Source organism: Dioscorea cayenensis, chromosome 18 (genome assembly GCF_009730915.1).
Source record: "Dioscorea cayenensis subsp. rotundata cultivar TDr96_F1 chromosome 18, TDr96_F1_v2_PseudoChromosome.rev07_lg8_w22 25.fasta, whole genome shotgun sequence".
NCBI lineage: Eukaryota > Viridiplantae > Streptophyta > Magnoliopsida > Dioscoreales > Dioscoreaceae > Dioscorea > Dioscorea cayenensis.
The window spans coordinates 520,326-537,373 of NC_052488.1; the positions used below are offsets into that span (position 1 = coordinate 520,326).

Sequence of the window (17,048 nt, forward strand, 5' to 3'; positions counted from 1 at the left end):
AAAACCAATTTTTGATTGAAAAATCATTACTTTGTAAGTTATAAAACTGAAGCAAAAGAATGCAAGAACAGTTAGGCATTGGCATGAGTTGAAGTTAATAGATAGATGAAATAAGCATAGGCTCCAAAATGTTGATTTATATGAATCTTATAAAAGATGCTAATTCAATCAAGAAATGGTTCCCATTTACTAAGAAAGTCAATATATTTGATGCAGTAGAAGATTAGCATATGCCAATACAATATTTTATAAACAGCTTATCCTTTGAGTGACAATCAAACCATCACTCTTGCAAATAATTATACATGGGCAAAGGATACCTTGTTTTTGAACTCGATGGATGAATTTTTTGTGCACTGAACATAATTTCTTTTAAGTTAATAGGAGAAAATTACCATTTCAAAAGAGTTCAATTTAGATACAGTATATTTGATTGTTCCCGATCCAAACAAAGCATCATAATAAAGATCTTTCCAAGATAAAACATTCATCACTTATAATGACCAAATAAGTTAACTATGAATATAAAATACAGGAAGGAATTGTCATTTTACATCTTCCGCTTTTGGGATTGAAGTGAAAGTACTATTCTTCCCAATCAAGGACTTATCCTAATACAAGCCTATCGACAGCTGTTATAAGCACACATAATGAAATGCACAAATCCAGCATTTTGCAAAATTTGTATTAGTCATATCATCACAAATTCTTTTAATAAAACTTTCCTATTTACGTATCAAAACATCTAAGAAAAATTTCAAACAAAACCAATTGCTTCTTATGATAGTTAAATTGAATTCATATTGGAATTAAGCTAAAATGTGGCTACTTTACTCTCAGACCATTACATTCAGATGAAACAGAACTTGGCTTTCCGATAAAATTGAATGATAATCTCACAGGAACACTACTTGAATTTTAGTTTCCTCACATTGAATAAAAAAAAAAATCCAAATCAAAGTAATGAAATTGAACTAATAAAGCCTTGAATATATAAGCAAGCAAACAACAAGCATGATTCAAACAAGACTAAATTCACAACAATGTGCACGCAAATTAAGCTAAACTCTCTCAAAAACACTTTCTTTTCTCCAAAAGGGCAAAAAAAAATAAAAATAAAAAAATCTCAAAACCAAAACTAAAATCTCACCAAACTAACTTCTTTCTCATCAATTTCTCAATAGAAACCTAATCAAATCAAATCTAACACAAAAACAACACACTGAAAAGCTAATCAGGGAATTGATGGTAAAAACAAAAAAGAGAGGGAAAAAGAAGACCTCGAGATTAACGCCAACGCGGAAGCCCTGCAGCTCCTTGCGGAACTTGAGGAAAAGCTCGGTAGGGAAGACGTTGATCTGGTAGAGGTCCTCAATGGAGCCACCGCCGCCATCTTCGTTGCTTGTCTCTCCTTCGGCGGATGCCATTAATGGCGAACTCGAACGCAGAATCCCGAGAAGAGTGACAAAAGATATCCGCAAAAAACGAGGGGTTTTTTGCCAAATTTCACGTTATCGGATTCGGGTTTATCTTCAAAACCCGATCCATTAATTCATAATTTCAAAATAAGTTTTTTTTTAAGATTCACAATTACTATTAAACCCCTGTAAAAAACATATTTTTGCTTATACCTCTGTCAATTTTTTAAGTAACCAAATTAATCGTAAGGGCATTTTAGTAATTAGACACTTTTATTTTTCGAACAATTTTCTTCATAAATGATAAACTTGATTTGAATATATTTAAATATTTTTTTTCAAATTTAATTATATTTATCTAGCAAATATTTCATGAATAGAGATATAAAAAGATATATCCTAAAATCATTATTTCTGCATAAACTTTATATGAAAAATAAAAACCACATCCCTCGAATTCTTCATAATGACATTTGGGTTGAAGGTGATGAGAAAATAGGGAAATCTTTCAATGAATTTTATCAATCCCTTTTCGGCACCCCTCTATCCAACAGATTCCTTATGGATTGGCAACATTTATTCGTCTATAAAGATCATTTTGACCTCTCTCACTTGAAAAACCCATTTTTCCATTGAAGAGATAAAACAAGTCGTCTTCGATTTAAATTCGGATAAAGCTCCCGACCCGGATGGATTTCCAATCTTTTTCAAAAACACTGGACCACCATTAAGGACACTTTGGTTAAACTTTGCGAGGATTTCCATGACGGATCCCTCAACTTTGAGCGACTAAACCCGGATACACATAGCTCTCATTGCCAAAAACAATAATCCAGGGCTGGTCTCTGATTTTCGCCCCATAAGTTTAATCAACTCCACCTGTAAGATTATATCCAAGATCCTTGCATCCCGCCTAAGCACCTTGATCAGTGACTTAGTTGATGAGGCTCAATCTGGTTTTATCAAGGGTAGATGCATTGCGCATAATATCATTGGGGCTCAGAAGTTATTTTTTTAAGTTACGTAAAATGTAAATCCCTTGGATATGTTTTCAAAGTGGATTTTGCCAAAGCTTTTGACTCTCTTGATCGGAACTTCCCTACTCGGAAGTTCTTCGTCGCTAGAGGCTTTGGACCTAGATGGATATCCCCGGATCCATACTATTCTCCTGCTGCGAAGGCACAATTCATCATCAATGGCACCACACAAGGATATATTCGTTGCAAAAGGGGTCTCCGTCAAGGTGACCCCCTTTCTCCCTTCTTTTTCGCCTCCGGGTCAGCGACACTTTGAGCGCTATGTTCACACACGCCCTTAGATCCAAAGTAATTGTGGGAGTTCCACTTGACCATTCGAGATAGCATCCGTCATCTTCAATATCGCAGATGACCTTTTTAATCTTCTCTCGCGGTGGACATGAAGACCTCCGAATTATCAAACTAACTCTCTACATTTTTTTGAAGGGTCTTCGTGTCTAACCATTAATTTTTTTCGAAAAGTTGCCTTTACTCCACAAATTTTTGGATTCCAACCTCATCCTTCTTCCGCTGAATTTTAAAACTGCTCCGGGGAATTGTCTCCCTCTCACCTACTTAGGGGGTCCCGTTATCCGGAAAAAAAGACCTAGAAGAGTAGATTGGGCTAAACTCATCCAAATGGTCCGTTCTAGACTCACTCCCTGGAGAGCAAACTACTTATCCCTTGGTGGTCGATTAACTCTCATTAATTCTGTGCTTTCTCATCTGCTCCGATCTCATCGGATGTCGGTGTTCAAACTTCCCGTCTGGGTAATCAAAGAAATTGACAAAATTCACCGTGATTTTTTGTGGAAAGGACCTGACTTGCGTTCCAAAGGCATCAGACTGGTTGCTTGGAACAGAATCACCAGACCTAGAAACATGGGAGGTCGGGGGATTATCAATCTCCAAGAATTCAACAAAGCTCTCCTTGGGAAATGGTGGTGGAAACTTCTTTGCAATCCTAATTGTGGTTGGGACAAAATCATTCACACCAACTACCTAATTGGGAGCCCAAATGGTGTGCTCTCTCACATTCCACCCAGAAATAAATCCTTCTTTTGGGCAGGAGTGAACTCCACATTGTACCCCTTTCGATCCCGCATCACCCTTAATCAGGATAATTCCCCTTCCTGGTCCCTAGATAAACATGGCAAGTTCACAGTCAAATCCTTCTACAAATTCCTTATTGACGGTGGTACTCGATGTCCCCTTCACAAACTTTTTCCGAAATCCCATCTGTCCCTAGCAAAAATCACTCTTTTTCTCACTGCCTTTGCATGGAGGATAAAATTCTCACTTTAAATAACCTCTTCAAGAGAGGTTGCAACTTCCAAAATTCCACTGATACCTGTGTCCTATGTCATCAAGCCTCAGAGAATCTAAATCATCTTTTTCTTGAGTGCCCCTACTCTAGTCATTTATGGGATTTTTTTTCACACATTTTTAATCCTTTTACCACGCCTCATTCAATACAAAACCTTTGGACATCCTGGTTACAATCTCTTGATTCCTCTTCCAGACATATCTGGGATCTCATCTCCCGAACTATTTTGTGGAACATTTGGCTAGAACGAAATTCCCGCATATTTCAGCTAAAAGCTTTACCGTCTTACATTGTCATCTTTAGATCTGCTAACATGCTTCTCTCATATTTATCTACAGACTCAGACAATCATCTGCAATCCAACACTGATGCTTCACAGAAAATCAAGCGCTCACTCAACTTTCTTACCGAAAGAGTTTCCCACCAGGCCGACAACTCGGCACCTGACATTGCACAGGAGTAATCCTCCTTTTTTTCTATCCTGGACGGACCTATAGCTCCAGATGGCGCCTTTCGTCGGTCCGGTGTTTATTTTCGATGATTGTTCTTTCTGCTCCTCCTGCTTAGTAATATTTGCCTTTTTCTCACTTCGGTGAGGGGCTCTTTTCATCTGCTTTCCTTCCATACTCGTTGTCCTTTAGTTTTTTTAATAAATCGGTGGTTTATCCACATTTACCTCAAAAATCACTCTTTAAGAAATACAGCAAGAACAAATTCAAACATGATACAATAAAAAAGGAATTAAATGCATCATATTCACCAACATTTCATGACAAACTCCCCAAAAACGAGAGCTCTTTCTTTTTTTCTTTTTTTTACAAATAAGTACCACCATTTAAAGTTTAAATCATTGATGGGTACAATTGTGGAGCGCATATGTAAGCTCAATGACATCTTGCCCTCGCTTTTTCGATTTCGGGAGCTTTCAAAATAAGATGGTAAAAAAAAAGAGTTCTTTCAAATGAAAGTGAGGATGTCAGCCGTTACTTTGACATGATGATCTTTGTCCAAAGAAATGTCAGGCAGAAGATAAGTATAAAAGCCAAATTGAAGCATAACCCGACAATCATCGCGAATGCCTGCAAAGAAATTCGATGAAAGAAATGGTTATCGAAGCTGAAACAAAACCACGATAATATCGGGAAGATCAAATAACAGTTTTACCTTTCCTTCAGACTTGAAGTTAAACTTCACAGTGAACAATGACAAGCCTTTGTCAACAATGGGAGCTAATGCAAGAGCACTGCATATGACATTAACATTGGTGAGCTACTGCTAATGAGAAAAAAAAAAATCGGTTTTAGAAACTACAAAGTAACAGTTTACTTAACTATAGGCGTCGTTGATGATTCCGTGGTCATGTCTAAGTTGATTTTAAGTCTATTATAATCAATTAAAGATCTTCTTACTACACATCAACACAAACAGATTAATGGTTCAAGTACTAAAATTAGAGAATGAGGACTCATAACATTATGTCCTCCTAAGATTATGGGAAAGGTATTTGAACACATTCGATTAACAATGGATGTAAAGGATTACTGATTGCATAAGTTAATTGCTATGAATTTTGAAGACAAATCACTAAGATGTAATGTGAGCCATCAGCAAGTTCAACTGAATGCATAAAAGAAACAAAAATATAAATCGAAAAGCGTATGAAAGAAGCTAATAATCAGAGGGATGTAAAGCAGAAGAATAAGTCAAAGACTTAAATAACTGATCAAAAGGAAATAAACATGAACCAGTGTTTTGAAAATGGAGTCATAGTTAATTTTGAACTCTTTGTTTGAAAATTATATGTTAGATAGAAGAGGTTGCCAAGTTTTCAGTTTTTAATCCATCATGTTCAAAATTCCTACTAACATTATAAAATTAACAATCATGTATGAGTATAACACAGTTCATGTGCATATTATTGCCAACCACTTCACTGTAATTCATTTCAAAAAGCAGAACTTATTATGTAATTATTTAGTTAAAAAAACAAATACATTCTGAATGATAAGAGAAACAGGTTTGTCTTGGAAAAGTTTTAAACTTAAAAAATAATCAGGTAAGATTTTAAATTATGATAACATAGCCGTGCATTGTCTGTGTTCAACAAAGAATGCACCAAACAATATCAAATTATGATATTTCAGCAAACGTTTAACTCATCAAACAAAGAGAAATGTTGTCAGATAATATATGGTATTCAGCAGCCCATATGACAACACTCCTGCAACTCCAAATCTCTTCATCCTCTGCATCAAACTGACGAAACACTATATAGAAGGGGGTAGTCCTTATGACAAACCAAAATGATTCAATGATATTCTAACAGACATGATGACCTTGATATTTAGCAATCATTCAAAACTAAAACTAAAAATATCAACACAAACCAAGTTTTCTCGGAATTGGGACTCAATGTGGTTTATAGAACTAAGCATAACTGAAGTTAATAACATTTGCAATTTACAAAGATTACCACCTTCTCAGGACAATAAAATTTCAATACTTGAAGTTGAGTTGATGTTCAATAATGAAATTTGATGATATAGTGCCATTGTGACTATAAGCGAGCACATTCTGGAGTATGGTCTTCAAGGAGACTGAAAGCATGTTCTAACTGAGTTTTCTTCTTCCAAATTTTACTACTTCAAATGCCACCAACTATATTTATGATTCAAATCTTTAATCAATACCAACTTTTTCTGGTTATTTATAAAATAGAACTCTAGACATCAGGAAAACAAAAAAAAAACAACTTATTAGAGAATATTTATGGCATCTTCCATATCTCTCAAATATGTAATTACATATTTGAGAATGTCATTGGCATCTTTCATATCTCCCAAATATGTAAATGATCTTTTAGATTGGAAATTTCTTTATATAGTGGTGGCTATCTTTAGATACTATCTTTTATATACTTGTAATTCCATGGAGACTAATATAGGGATCATTTTTTTTGTTCTACCATGGTATTAGAGCCTTTGTAGCCATTGTTTTTAATCTCCGCAAGCTTCAACAGCTTACAGTTCTTGATTCAAATCTCCGGCAGCTTCTTCGAAATCATGATAAGCATGGCTTTACTAGACCCAGACAGAAACTGTTTACTCCAAAAGTTAACTCGACATTCAGCTTTTGGTGAGGAGATTGTTAAAAAAATGACAATAGGAACTTCCAATCTTCATGTTTAAGATAGAGCTAATGCTTTTGGCTATTCTCCTATTCAACCAGGAAGGGAAGAGGATTTCAAATTTAACATCATTAGGAACCTGACTAGATAAGTCAGAATAAATGGACAAACATATTTTTGCAGTTCCTGGCCACCTTTCTAGAAGCACAGGTGATCACTACTAAATCGTCAACATACATCAGATGATTGGAATTTTTTTCAAGATTCAAGTTGAAACCAGGAATCAAGGAAAGTCTTTGGGCCTGATTAAGCATTGCAGTTAAGTTTTGGGAAACCAGAATAAACAAATAAGAAGAAAGGGGATTTTCTTGCCTAACTCCTCTGGAGGGGTAGATTTATTTATTTATTTTTTTTTTTAAGGAAGCCCATTTACTAAAAGAGAATAACTAACAGAGCTGATGTAACATTTGATCCAAGAAATCCACTTAGAGAAAAAAACCCATAGAAGAAAAAAAGTGGCAAGAATAGTGTTCCATCAAATAGTATCATATGCCTTCTCAATATCAATTTTGAGCAACATCCTAGGGGGTTCTCCTGTTCCAAAGAGTGAATCACCTCTTGAGAAACACTGATATTGTCCATAGGAGTGTGACTATGAATAAAACCACACTGCTCTATACTAAAAAAAGCTAAAGAAGCACTTGTCTTAGACGATTAGTAAGAATTTTTGCAACAATTTTATAGCACATAATCAAATTCAATACTATTAGAAAAAAAAAAAACCTAAAAAAAGAGCAAAATTTTACTTAAATAATGCTACTAAAAAAATTTACTTAAATTATATTTTGAATTTTTATAAGGGGTAAAATGTGAAAACAGAAAATCAGTTATTAAAGATAAGTAAAACTTAGTATAAAGTGTTTAAATAAGTTTCATTACTAGTCTATTAAAAGTTTCTCAATTTAGCGCTTCTCGCCGGAGATCACCGGATTATCGCCGGAAGTGACGGGGTTCTTGCCGGTAAAAGTGGATGAGCATTGTAGCTCGTTGATCGGTTCCAACTGTGCCTGTTCGGAATCCAATCTCGAGGGCTCGCCGGAGAAGATGATGGACGCTTTGGAGGAGTCGCTTCCGTTCAGGTATTCAATCGTGATCGCTTTGATTTTCTTGAAAAAGATCGATTTTTTGTCTTCTTGATGGAAAAAATATTGCATCTTGATATAATCTTGAATGAGCCTGTTCGTTGATTTGGATTTAGAAGAGAAATTATACTTTTTTTTTTCTTTTTATAATTTCTTTGTTGATTTTGTGAACAATGGTAGGTTTGGTGTGTATTGAATCTTGTTAGGGTTTTGAATTGTTTTGTTAGAAATTAGGTTAAAAAATTATAAATAGATCAATTTTGTAGTCATAATTTTTTTTAAACTCTATCTTGTTCTTTGTCTTTGTACAATAAATAGGAATTAAAACAAGCAAATTGAAAATTAGACAAAATTTTGATTAGGATGGTAAGGCAGAGATCAATTTGGAAACTCTTGGTTAATGAGTTTGTCTTTCAAATGATATTAACTCTATTATATTGATTGTTGATTGGATTGTGATTTGGTATTTGTTGACTGGTGAATGAATATTTGTTTGAAAATAGTTTTTCTTTGCATATAATCTTGATTGATTTTTCTGTTTCTTGCACATTAATATTTGAGAGCACTCAGAGCAGATAATTGTTCTTTTAAGTCTTTAGTTTATAGTGAGATTATGAAAACAGAGTGTTAGTTTGTCGTGATCTTTTATATACAATGAACAAATTAATGTCTTGGGATTGATTTGACTTGTGTTCAAATGAGAGGTGCTCTGATTAGGTTCTGAATGAGATGCTCTTTCTAATTAGATAGGTTTTTCTTAGATGATGTGAACTTTACTATTCTGTTAGTTTGTGATAAGTGATTCAGTGAGTCCAAACTATTGGAAGAGTTTCTGTCGCAACAGGGTCTTAAAAAATTTCTTTAAGAAGATATATAGATTATGCTTATTCATGTTTGGTAGTATTCTTCATTGTGAATTTAAAATACAAATTAGAAGTTCAATTCTTTTTGATGTTGGAGTTTCTTATTGTAGTATGTGATCTTAAATTCGATGAAAGGCATATTAAAGATAATAATCATATAAATATATTCAATTCCCTATATAATTAAAAAAATAGAGCTTACTATTTTTAGCTTAAGTAATATATCTAAGAACAAGTAATTCCTCTTTTTATCTTTATTTATTTTTCACAAGCATAAACCATTACAAGTTAATATTAATATGAATCACAACAAGGTATTCCAAATAATGTTTTATGTCATAAATATTTATGACATATTTTTCAAATAATATAAAGAATGAAAGCATATCCTCTCAAGCAATACAAAGTCAATTTAATTCCTAAAAAAAACAGAAGCCTAACAACTTATAATCTCCTAAAAAAACAACAAAAACCCCACCGTATTTTCATAGTCTCCATTTTAAAAATACATGTCATTTAAAGATCTTAATAAAAATTAAAAATAATATTAATTTTTTTAAATTTTAACATATAACAAACCAAATTACTAAATTATCTTTTTTGAAATCGTACCATGAGATTATGATACAACCCTCCTTTCGTTTATTTAATTTAAAAATTTTAAAAAAATAAATAAATATTGCCTTTGTATAATAAAGCAGCAATTAGTTTGAAAAGAAAATTTTTTTCCTTAGAACTATTAGAAGTATTTTTGGCATTTTATTAAATATTGATAATACAGAGTTTGGATAAAAAATCAAAATTTAAAAAATGAATAAAACAATCATAGTCATAATTTTTTTAGAAAAATTCGTTATGATAATTAAAATTAGGACATAAAAATTTATTGATTCATTCTTTTGAAGTTTATGACAGTTTTCATGGCCTCATTTTAATAAATTGTTATACTAAGTCTAATCAGGCTAATTTATTAAAATATTGCTTTTTTTTTAATTATTTCCTTAAATGCGCATTTCCGTAATTATTTACGGAAATGCGCATTTTATATTTTTTTATTATTATTTTTTAAACAGCCGGTCCCACTCTAATTTTTTAATATTTAAATTTAATTTTTTAAAAAAACAGAGGGGCCCGTTATTTTTTTAATATTAAGTTTTTATTTTTTTAAAAACTGCGGGTCCCGATAGTTTTTAAATTAAAAACAATTTACATTCAAACCCTTATAATTTTCATTAATTTTTCTTATAATTTATTTTTTCTCACTTCTACTATGTTATTTTTACTTTCACTAATTATAACCGGCTGTTAATAATTTATATAAATAATTTTAATATTTTTTCATCATAAGGGGGTTGTTGGGATGAATTATTGGTGGCAATTGGTACCTACCACATTCATGAGAGCCATTGGATGAAATTGATCTTAGCCATCCATTTGTTGAGGTGAGGCTATATAAACCCTCCAAATTCTTTTTCTAAAAACACACAAGTATTTCTATAAGAAAAATTATCAATATAGAGAAGTTCTTCTTTAAAATTTTTGTCATCAGTAGTTTTTTATTTTTCTTGCATGTTATTTTTATTTTTTTACATTAAATCTAGCAAAATTCATATTCTTGTTATACTAAACGAAGGAGACAACCTTGGTCGAGAGGAACACCGACCAAGGCCAGTAGGAACTTTCGATCGAAAGAATAAGCTTCCACTACGGCTTTGCTAGTTACTCAATTTTGATCAATGGACTCGGTATGTTTTTTTCTATCCGTGTTAACTAGTTGACTTTTCATATAAGCTTCCTCTTTCTATTAAAACATTTTTAATTATTTACCAATTACGTATTCCTATAAGTATTTATGGAAATATACATTTTATATTTTTAATATTTTTTTAACTTAACGGTCCACTCACACTTTTTCATTTTCTACAATGAGTAAAAATCACTTGCTTTTGGTTTACTATAATGGTTCAATCACTGCAAGTGAGGAGACTGACAATATTTTTCATCGGATGATCATTCTTGTTTTTTTATAGAAAAATGATATCTCTTTAGCCAATTTAAAGAGAACTATTAAAGAAAAATATAGAAATTACAGATGATCAAATAATTACACACATCAAATATCGTATGCCTATTTCCTCAAGTCAAGGTAAGATCTACTATCGGTCTTTCAAATTACATAATGACCGAGATGTTCAAATGATGTTCGAGTTGCCATCAAGCATTTCATGATGTTCAAGTTATAGAATTGTATGTGGAGCTTAGTTTTGTGACTTCCATCGGTGGTTTTTCTCAACACCAAATTAATAGAAATGACAACATTCCACCGTAAAGGCTTTCAGACGTAATGGAGGGCATGGGATAATCTACAACACAATTTCAATTTCAATTTCACTGCTTCACAACAACCACCAAGCACATCAACACACCATAGAACCGATAACATTACTAGTCATGAAAATGAATTTGGTGAATATGGGAGTTCAAGCGGAGATGATCAAGATGAGGATAACTACACGTATAATAGCGAAGCAAGCTTAGAAGATTACAATGCGGAAGATGCTAATGCATGACGAGAGGCGGGTAGAAATGACGATGCCGCGCATATGAGCCTCCCAGACATATGAGGGCACTTGATTTAGAAGCAATGTGTCATCCGAATTTCCTGAATACCCTTCACTGTACATCAACACATTAAGAGGGGCAATGGTAGATGGAGAATTGCATGTAGGTATGCAGTTTCAAAACAAAAAAATGATCGTCAGTAACAACAATTAAGAATTATTGCTTTCAGTAAGTCCGTGGAATATAAAAGTAATTGAGTCGGATCCAACTCGGTATTATGGAAGATGCAAGTCATATGGCGATGGATGCAGTTGGAGAGTTCGCGCATCTTATAGTAAGAGGAAGCAAATTTGGGAGATTACAAAATACAGCGGCCCACACACTTGTACAACAGCGATGGTTTCCCAAGATCATTCAAAGCTAGATTCAAACATGATTTCCCATTGTATACAGGCACTAGTTAAGGAGAAGCCATCTATCAACGTCTCTGTTTTGATAGCGGAGATCAGGAACCGATATGGGTACACACCAACATATAAAAAGGTATGGATTGCAAAACAAAAAGCGATTGAATCTGCATTCGGTAACTGGGAGGAGTCATACAATGAGTTACCGAAATGGCTAGCAGCATTACAACAATTTGTCCCTAGGACAATAATCGATCTCCAGACTCAACCAGCATATAATGGAAATTACCCGGTACGTGATACTAATATTTTCCATAGGCTCTTTTGGAGTTTCCCTTCATGTGTAGAGGCTTTCAAATATTGTAAGCCGGTAGTACAGATAGATGGTACACATCTTTATGGAAAATATAAAGGGACTTTGTTGATGGCAATTGCACAAGATGGCAATAAAAACATTCTTCCAATTGCATTTGCCATTGTGGAAGGAGAGACGTTAGATGCATGGCGTTTCTTCTTAGAGCATCTACGAGCAGACGTGACACCACAAGAAGGCATATGTTTTTATTTTCCGATCGTCACCAATCTATCAAAGGAGCATTTAGAGCAATCGGTCGTCGGATGAATCCTCCTCACGCCTATCATGTTTATTGTATTAGACATATATCTGCGAACTTCATGCGTCGTTTCAAAAATAAAGAAATGCAACGAATAGTTGTTAACATTGGTAAGTTGTAAATCTAAATTTTAATAGTTTTAATCTCTCATTGTTATTTTTTTTTTAAATGGTTATTAATGTAGGGTACTCAAAAACATCTCATGATTTTAACTATTGGTATGACGTACTTCGAGACTTTGACATAGAGGCAACGAGGTGGTTAGATAACATACCTCGGGAGAAGTGGGCTCAGTCATTTGACATCGAAGGTCGAGGTATGGTCATACGACCACCAACCCTAGTCGAATGTGTTAACTCGGTGTTAAAAGGAACAAGGAACCTTCCTATAATGACCTTTAGTTAAGTCAACTTACTTTTCGACTCTCTGAAAGTTATTTGTAAGGGAAAGGTGTCATGCTACACGCTCAAATTGCATCAGGTCAAATATTCTCGGAAGTGCTAATGAAGACAATTCAGGAAAATCAACAAACAGCATGTAGCATTTATGTTCGTCAATTTGATCGTGAAGAAAATTCTTTTATGGTAGATGAAATGGCACCACCTCAATGCGGTGGTATACTCGGTGAGTTACCGCATTGATTTGAGAAAAACGATGGTGTGATTGCGGTGAGTTTCAAACACTTCATTTTCCTTGTCAGTCATGTCCTTCGAGTATGCAGATATATTCATCTACATTGGCAAAGCATATGTAGATAATGTTTATAGGCTTCGGACAATTTTTAATGATACCATAAAGAGTTTCACTCGATGTCGAAATGAGAGATCTGGAACCCCTATAATGGTCCACGTTTATATCCTGATCTTACAATGCGAAGACCAGCCGGGGACGTCCCAAAAATCCAAAGAGAATTCGTAATGAAATGGACATAGAGAAGGCGGTCAACCAAAAGCGTTGCGGTTTATGTCATGATGAAGGTCATAATCGTCGAAATTGTTCGAATGTCGTTGGTCCAAGTAGTATGCCATAATGTTTATTGAATTATTTTTATAATATACGTAATTGTTTTTAGTTCATTCAAAAATATCGAGTGAGTTTTGGTTTAGTTATGGGAGTAATTTTTTTACATGTGAATTTTTTTAAAAATATTTAAAATTTTATTATATTGAAAAAATATTAAAATTATTTATATAAATTATTAACAGCCGGTTATAATTAGTGAAAGTAAAAATAACATAGTAGAAGTGAGAAAAATAAATTATAAGTAAAAATTAATGAAAATTATAAAGGGTTTGAATGTAAATTGCTTTTTAATTTAAAAAAATTATCGGGACCCGTGAGTTTTTAAAAAAATAAAAAAACTTAATATTAAAAATAACGGGCCCCTCTGTTTTTAAAAAATTAAATTTAAATATTAAAAAAATTAGAGTGGGACCCGACTGTTTTAAAAAAATAATAATAAAAATAGAAATGCGCATTTCCGTAAATAATTACGGAAATGCGCATTTAAGGAAATAATTAAAAAAAAAAGCAATATTTTAATAAATTAGCCGTCTAATCAAGTCATATTTAAATTGAAAAAAAATGTTTTATTTAATTAGATATAACAGGAACATAAATTTGAGAATTTAATTTTTTTTAAAAATAAAACGATATAAAAATAAGACAAATATTTTTTTTATGAACATACTGATTTTCCTTTTTCTTTTTTTAAATGCAAATTATATTTTGAATTTTTACAAGGGGTAAAAAGTAAAAATAGAAAAATCAGTTATTAAAGATAAGTAAAAATCAGTTTAAAGTTTTAAAATTAGTTTTATTATTAGTCTATAAAAAGTTTCTCAATTTTTCCCTTTTCTTGGAGACTAGTGCTTCTCGCCGGAGATCACCGCCGGGATCTCGAGATCTCGCCGGAGGTGGAGAGCCGGATGAAGGGCTAGCCGGAGGAGATGATGGACGCTTTGGAGGAGTCGCTTCCGTTCAGGTATTCAATCGTGATCGCTTTGATTTTCTTGAAAAAGATCGATTTTTTGTCTTCTTGATGGAAAAAAGATTGCATCTTGATATAATCTTGAATGAGCCTGCTCGTTGATTTGGATTTAGAAGAGAAATTATACTTTTTTTTTTCTTTTTATAATTTCTTTGTTGATTTTGTGAACAATGGTAGGTTTGGTGTGTATTGAATCTTGTTAGGGTTTTTGATTTGTTTCGTAATCATAATCTGTTCTGTGTCTTTGTACAATATATAGGAATTAAAACAAGCAAATTGAAATCTAGATATAATTTTGATTTGGTTGGTAAGGCAGAGATCAATTCTTGGTTGATGAGGTTGTCTGTCTTTCAAATAATGTTACTATATTATATATATAGATTGTTCATTGGATTATGATTTGGTATCTGTTTATGGATGAATATTTGTTTGCAAATAGTTTTCTTTTTCTTGTATGCATAATTTTTCCATTTCTTGCACATTAATATTTGAGAGGACTCAGAGCAGATAATTGTTCTTTTAAGTCTTTAGTTGATACTGAGATTATGAAAACAGAGTGTTAGTTTGTTGTGATCTTTTTATATACAATGAACAAATTAATGTCTGGGGATTTATTCAAAAATATCGTTCTATGAGCTTTTTTTCTTTTTGAATAAAGTGGATAAAACCACAATTTATTTAAAAAAACAAAAATAAGCAGTACAACTCAAATAAGATAATCGTACAAAAGGAAAGACTAAACTGAAAACCTCACCATGGGTGAGGGATACAACAAACAAACCCGAAGAATTACTGAGTTTGAGTTTGTGATATGGAATCAGTGAGTCTTAACTATTCAAAGAATTACTGTCATAATAGGGTGTGTAGATATTTCTTTAAGAAGATATATAGATTATGCATATTCTTATTGGGTGGAATTCTTCATTGTGAATTTTAAAGTACAAATCAAAAGTTGCGGTTTTTTTGATGTTGGAGTTTGTTATTGTAGTATGTGACCTTAAATTTGATGAATCAGTGTGCAGCTACTGATCATGAGGAGAGCCCATTCATTTCCAATGCACAATGACTTGCACGATATTATCGTTGATTTTAACTGATTTTCTGTCAGTCTTTAAGGAATCGAATATTACTAGTCTTTAGAAATTCTCTGCTTGTTAAAATTATGGTGAATGTCCATTCTGCGTGATATTCACTGAAGATTTAATTTGTTTCTCCACAGGCAAGTCATATCTAGGTTCCCTGGCGGCAAGTCAAAGTCGTTCACTTACCTGGCAGATGCAGTGTCCCCGGTTTCATTGGCCCAGAGCCATACGAAGAAAGAGAATGCATGCACACTGCAAGCGCCAGAATATATTCATCTTGGATGAATTTGGTCAGCTGCTCTTTCCCTGTCACCTGACTGGCTCTCTCACGTCTTCTCCTGGTACGGATGCCTCTCTACTGCATCATTCTTTACCGAAAACATTAACATTGTCTACAAAATCTTCCTTGAGGACCAATCTCTCAACTTGTTCTAGCCCAGTCTCTTGGCAGAAAAGTCATATATGATCTCTTGGTGACTACTATCCCTATTTTTTTTATCTCATGGGTTGTGGTGTCCAAAAGTTAGAGATTGAGTTTGTAATTTTGCATAGATGCTGGTTCTTTGATTTCTTTTGTACATGTCGAAACTCTGAGAATCAACTCATGTAAAGCATTCAGATCAGTGTTTCGCATTGTCCTTGTACTGTCGAATGAGATGTATTTCACAGTAAACTCAAACCTGTATGAGCAAATGTGATTAATATGAAGAGATGATTGTTGTCTAGATACTTGGCTTTTCTTTCATTCATTCTGTTGCTGAAAACATAAGCTTCACTTGGATTAATGAATGAATTTGCTGAATTGTTCATAAATTTTTTTATTTATCCATTTTGTTTGCATTTATTATACACATTTCCTTCTCTTTTGCAGCAAGTACGTCGATGTTACCAACTTCGTCCAATGAAGACAAATACATTCATGTGCATTCATTCTCCAGCTTGGCATGGTTCTTGGCTTATGAAGCACCAAGACACTAGATCTGTCTGGTTAGTCCATGACTTTTTTTATTTATATCAATCTTCGATCTTTGAATCAATTGATAGTAGGACACATCTCTAACCATCCGAGAATAAGTAGATTAATGGTTAGTCAATGACTTTGGATTTGCCGTTATGGAACCTTCGATATACCTTGCCTGTGAAGAAACAATTGCCTCGTAGTCACAATTCTTCTTCTTCTTCTTCTTTTTATGAGGAAAAAGAGAGAAATTTACCTTGAATATCATGGAGAATGAAGATTTACTGTAATTTTAATGAGTTAAAAAATTTAATAACACTTAAGTTCTTTAAAAAGCAGATCGCAAGTCGGGTTAATAATAATGACCATTTTGTATATATATATGCCTTGATGCTGTTAATGTGGAGATGATCTAAAATGGACTTAAAGTGCCTATAATTAAGCTTATTTATTTTAATTTAATTTCTTAATTTTTGTTGTTTCAATTTGATTTGTATTGTTTCATTGGGGAAGATGACTTATTGATAATTGAATGATATTTT

General features: G+C 33.1%; 1 protein-coding gene and 1 long non-coding RNA gene across 3 annotated transcripts; one reads left to right on the plus strand and one right to left on the minus strand.

Annotated features, from left to right (window-relative positions):
- Positions 1-4,744: 4,744 nt before the first annotated feature.
- On the minus strand, positions 4,745-6,013 carry LOC120282154. The gene is made up of 4 exons (XM_039288907.1): positions 5,927-6,013; positions 5,347-5,378; positions 4,926-5,004; positions 4,745-4,840 (listed from the first exon to the last, which is right to left on the minus strand). Exons 1-4 carry the CDS (start codon positions 6,011-6,013, stop codon positions 4,745-4,747), a joined length of 294 nt encoding a protein of 97 aa, XP_039144841.1.
- An 8,319-nt stretch (positions 6,014-14,332) lies between these two features.
- On the plus strand, positions 14,333-16,792 carry LOC120282397. Of its 2 annotated transcripts, XR_005542964.1 has the most exons (3): positions 14,333-14,460; positions 15,686-15,889; positions 16,420-16,792. It is a non-coding gene; the product is annotated as an uncharacterized LOC120282397 (long non-coding RNA). The 2 variants fall into 2 exon arrangements; XR_005542963.1 differs by lacking the exon at positions 16,420-16,792 and having other exon boundaries at positions 15,686-16,273.
- The last annotated feature ends 256 nt before the right edge of the window (positions 16,793-17,048 follow it).

Excerpts from the sequence above, each read along its gene's own strand:
- LOC120282154 (XM_039288907.1), bottom strand. The coding sequence starts at position 6,013 with ATGCAGAGGATGAAGAGATTTGGAGTTGCAGGAGTGTTGTCATATGGG. Across the intron at positions 5,005-5,346 it reads ATGGCTCACATTACATCTTA|TGCTCTTGCATTAGCTCCCA; the intron begins GTGATTTGTCTT and ends TGTCATATGCAG. Across the intron at positions 4,841-4,925 it reads ACTTCAAGTCTGAAGGAAAG|GCATTCGCGATGATTGTCGG; the intron begins GTAAAACTGTTA and ends ATTTCTTTGCAG.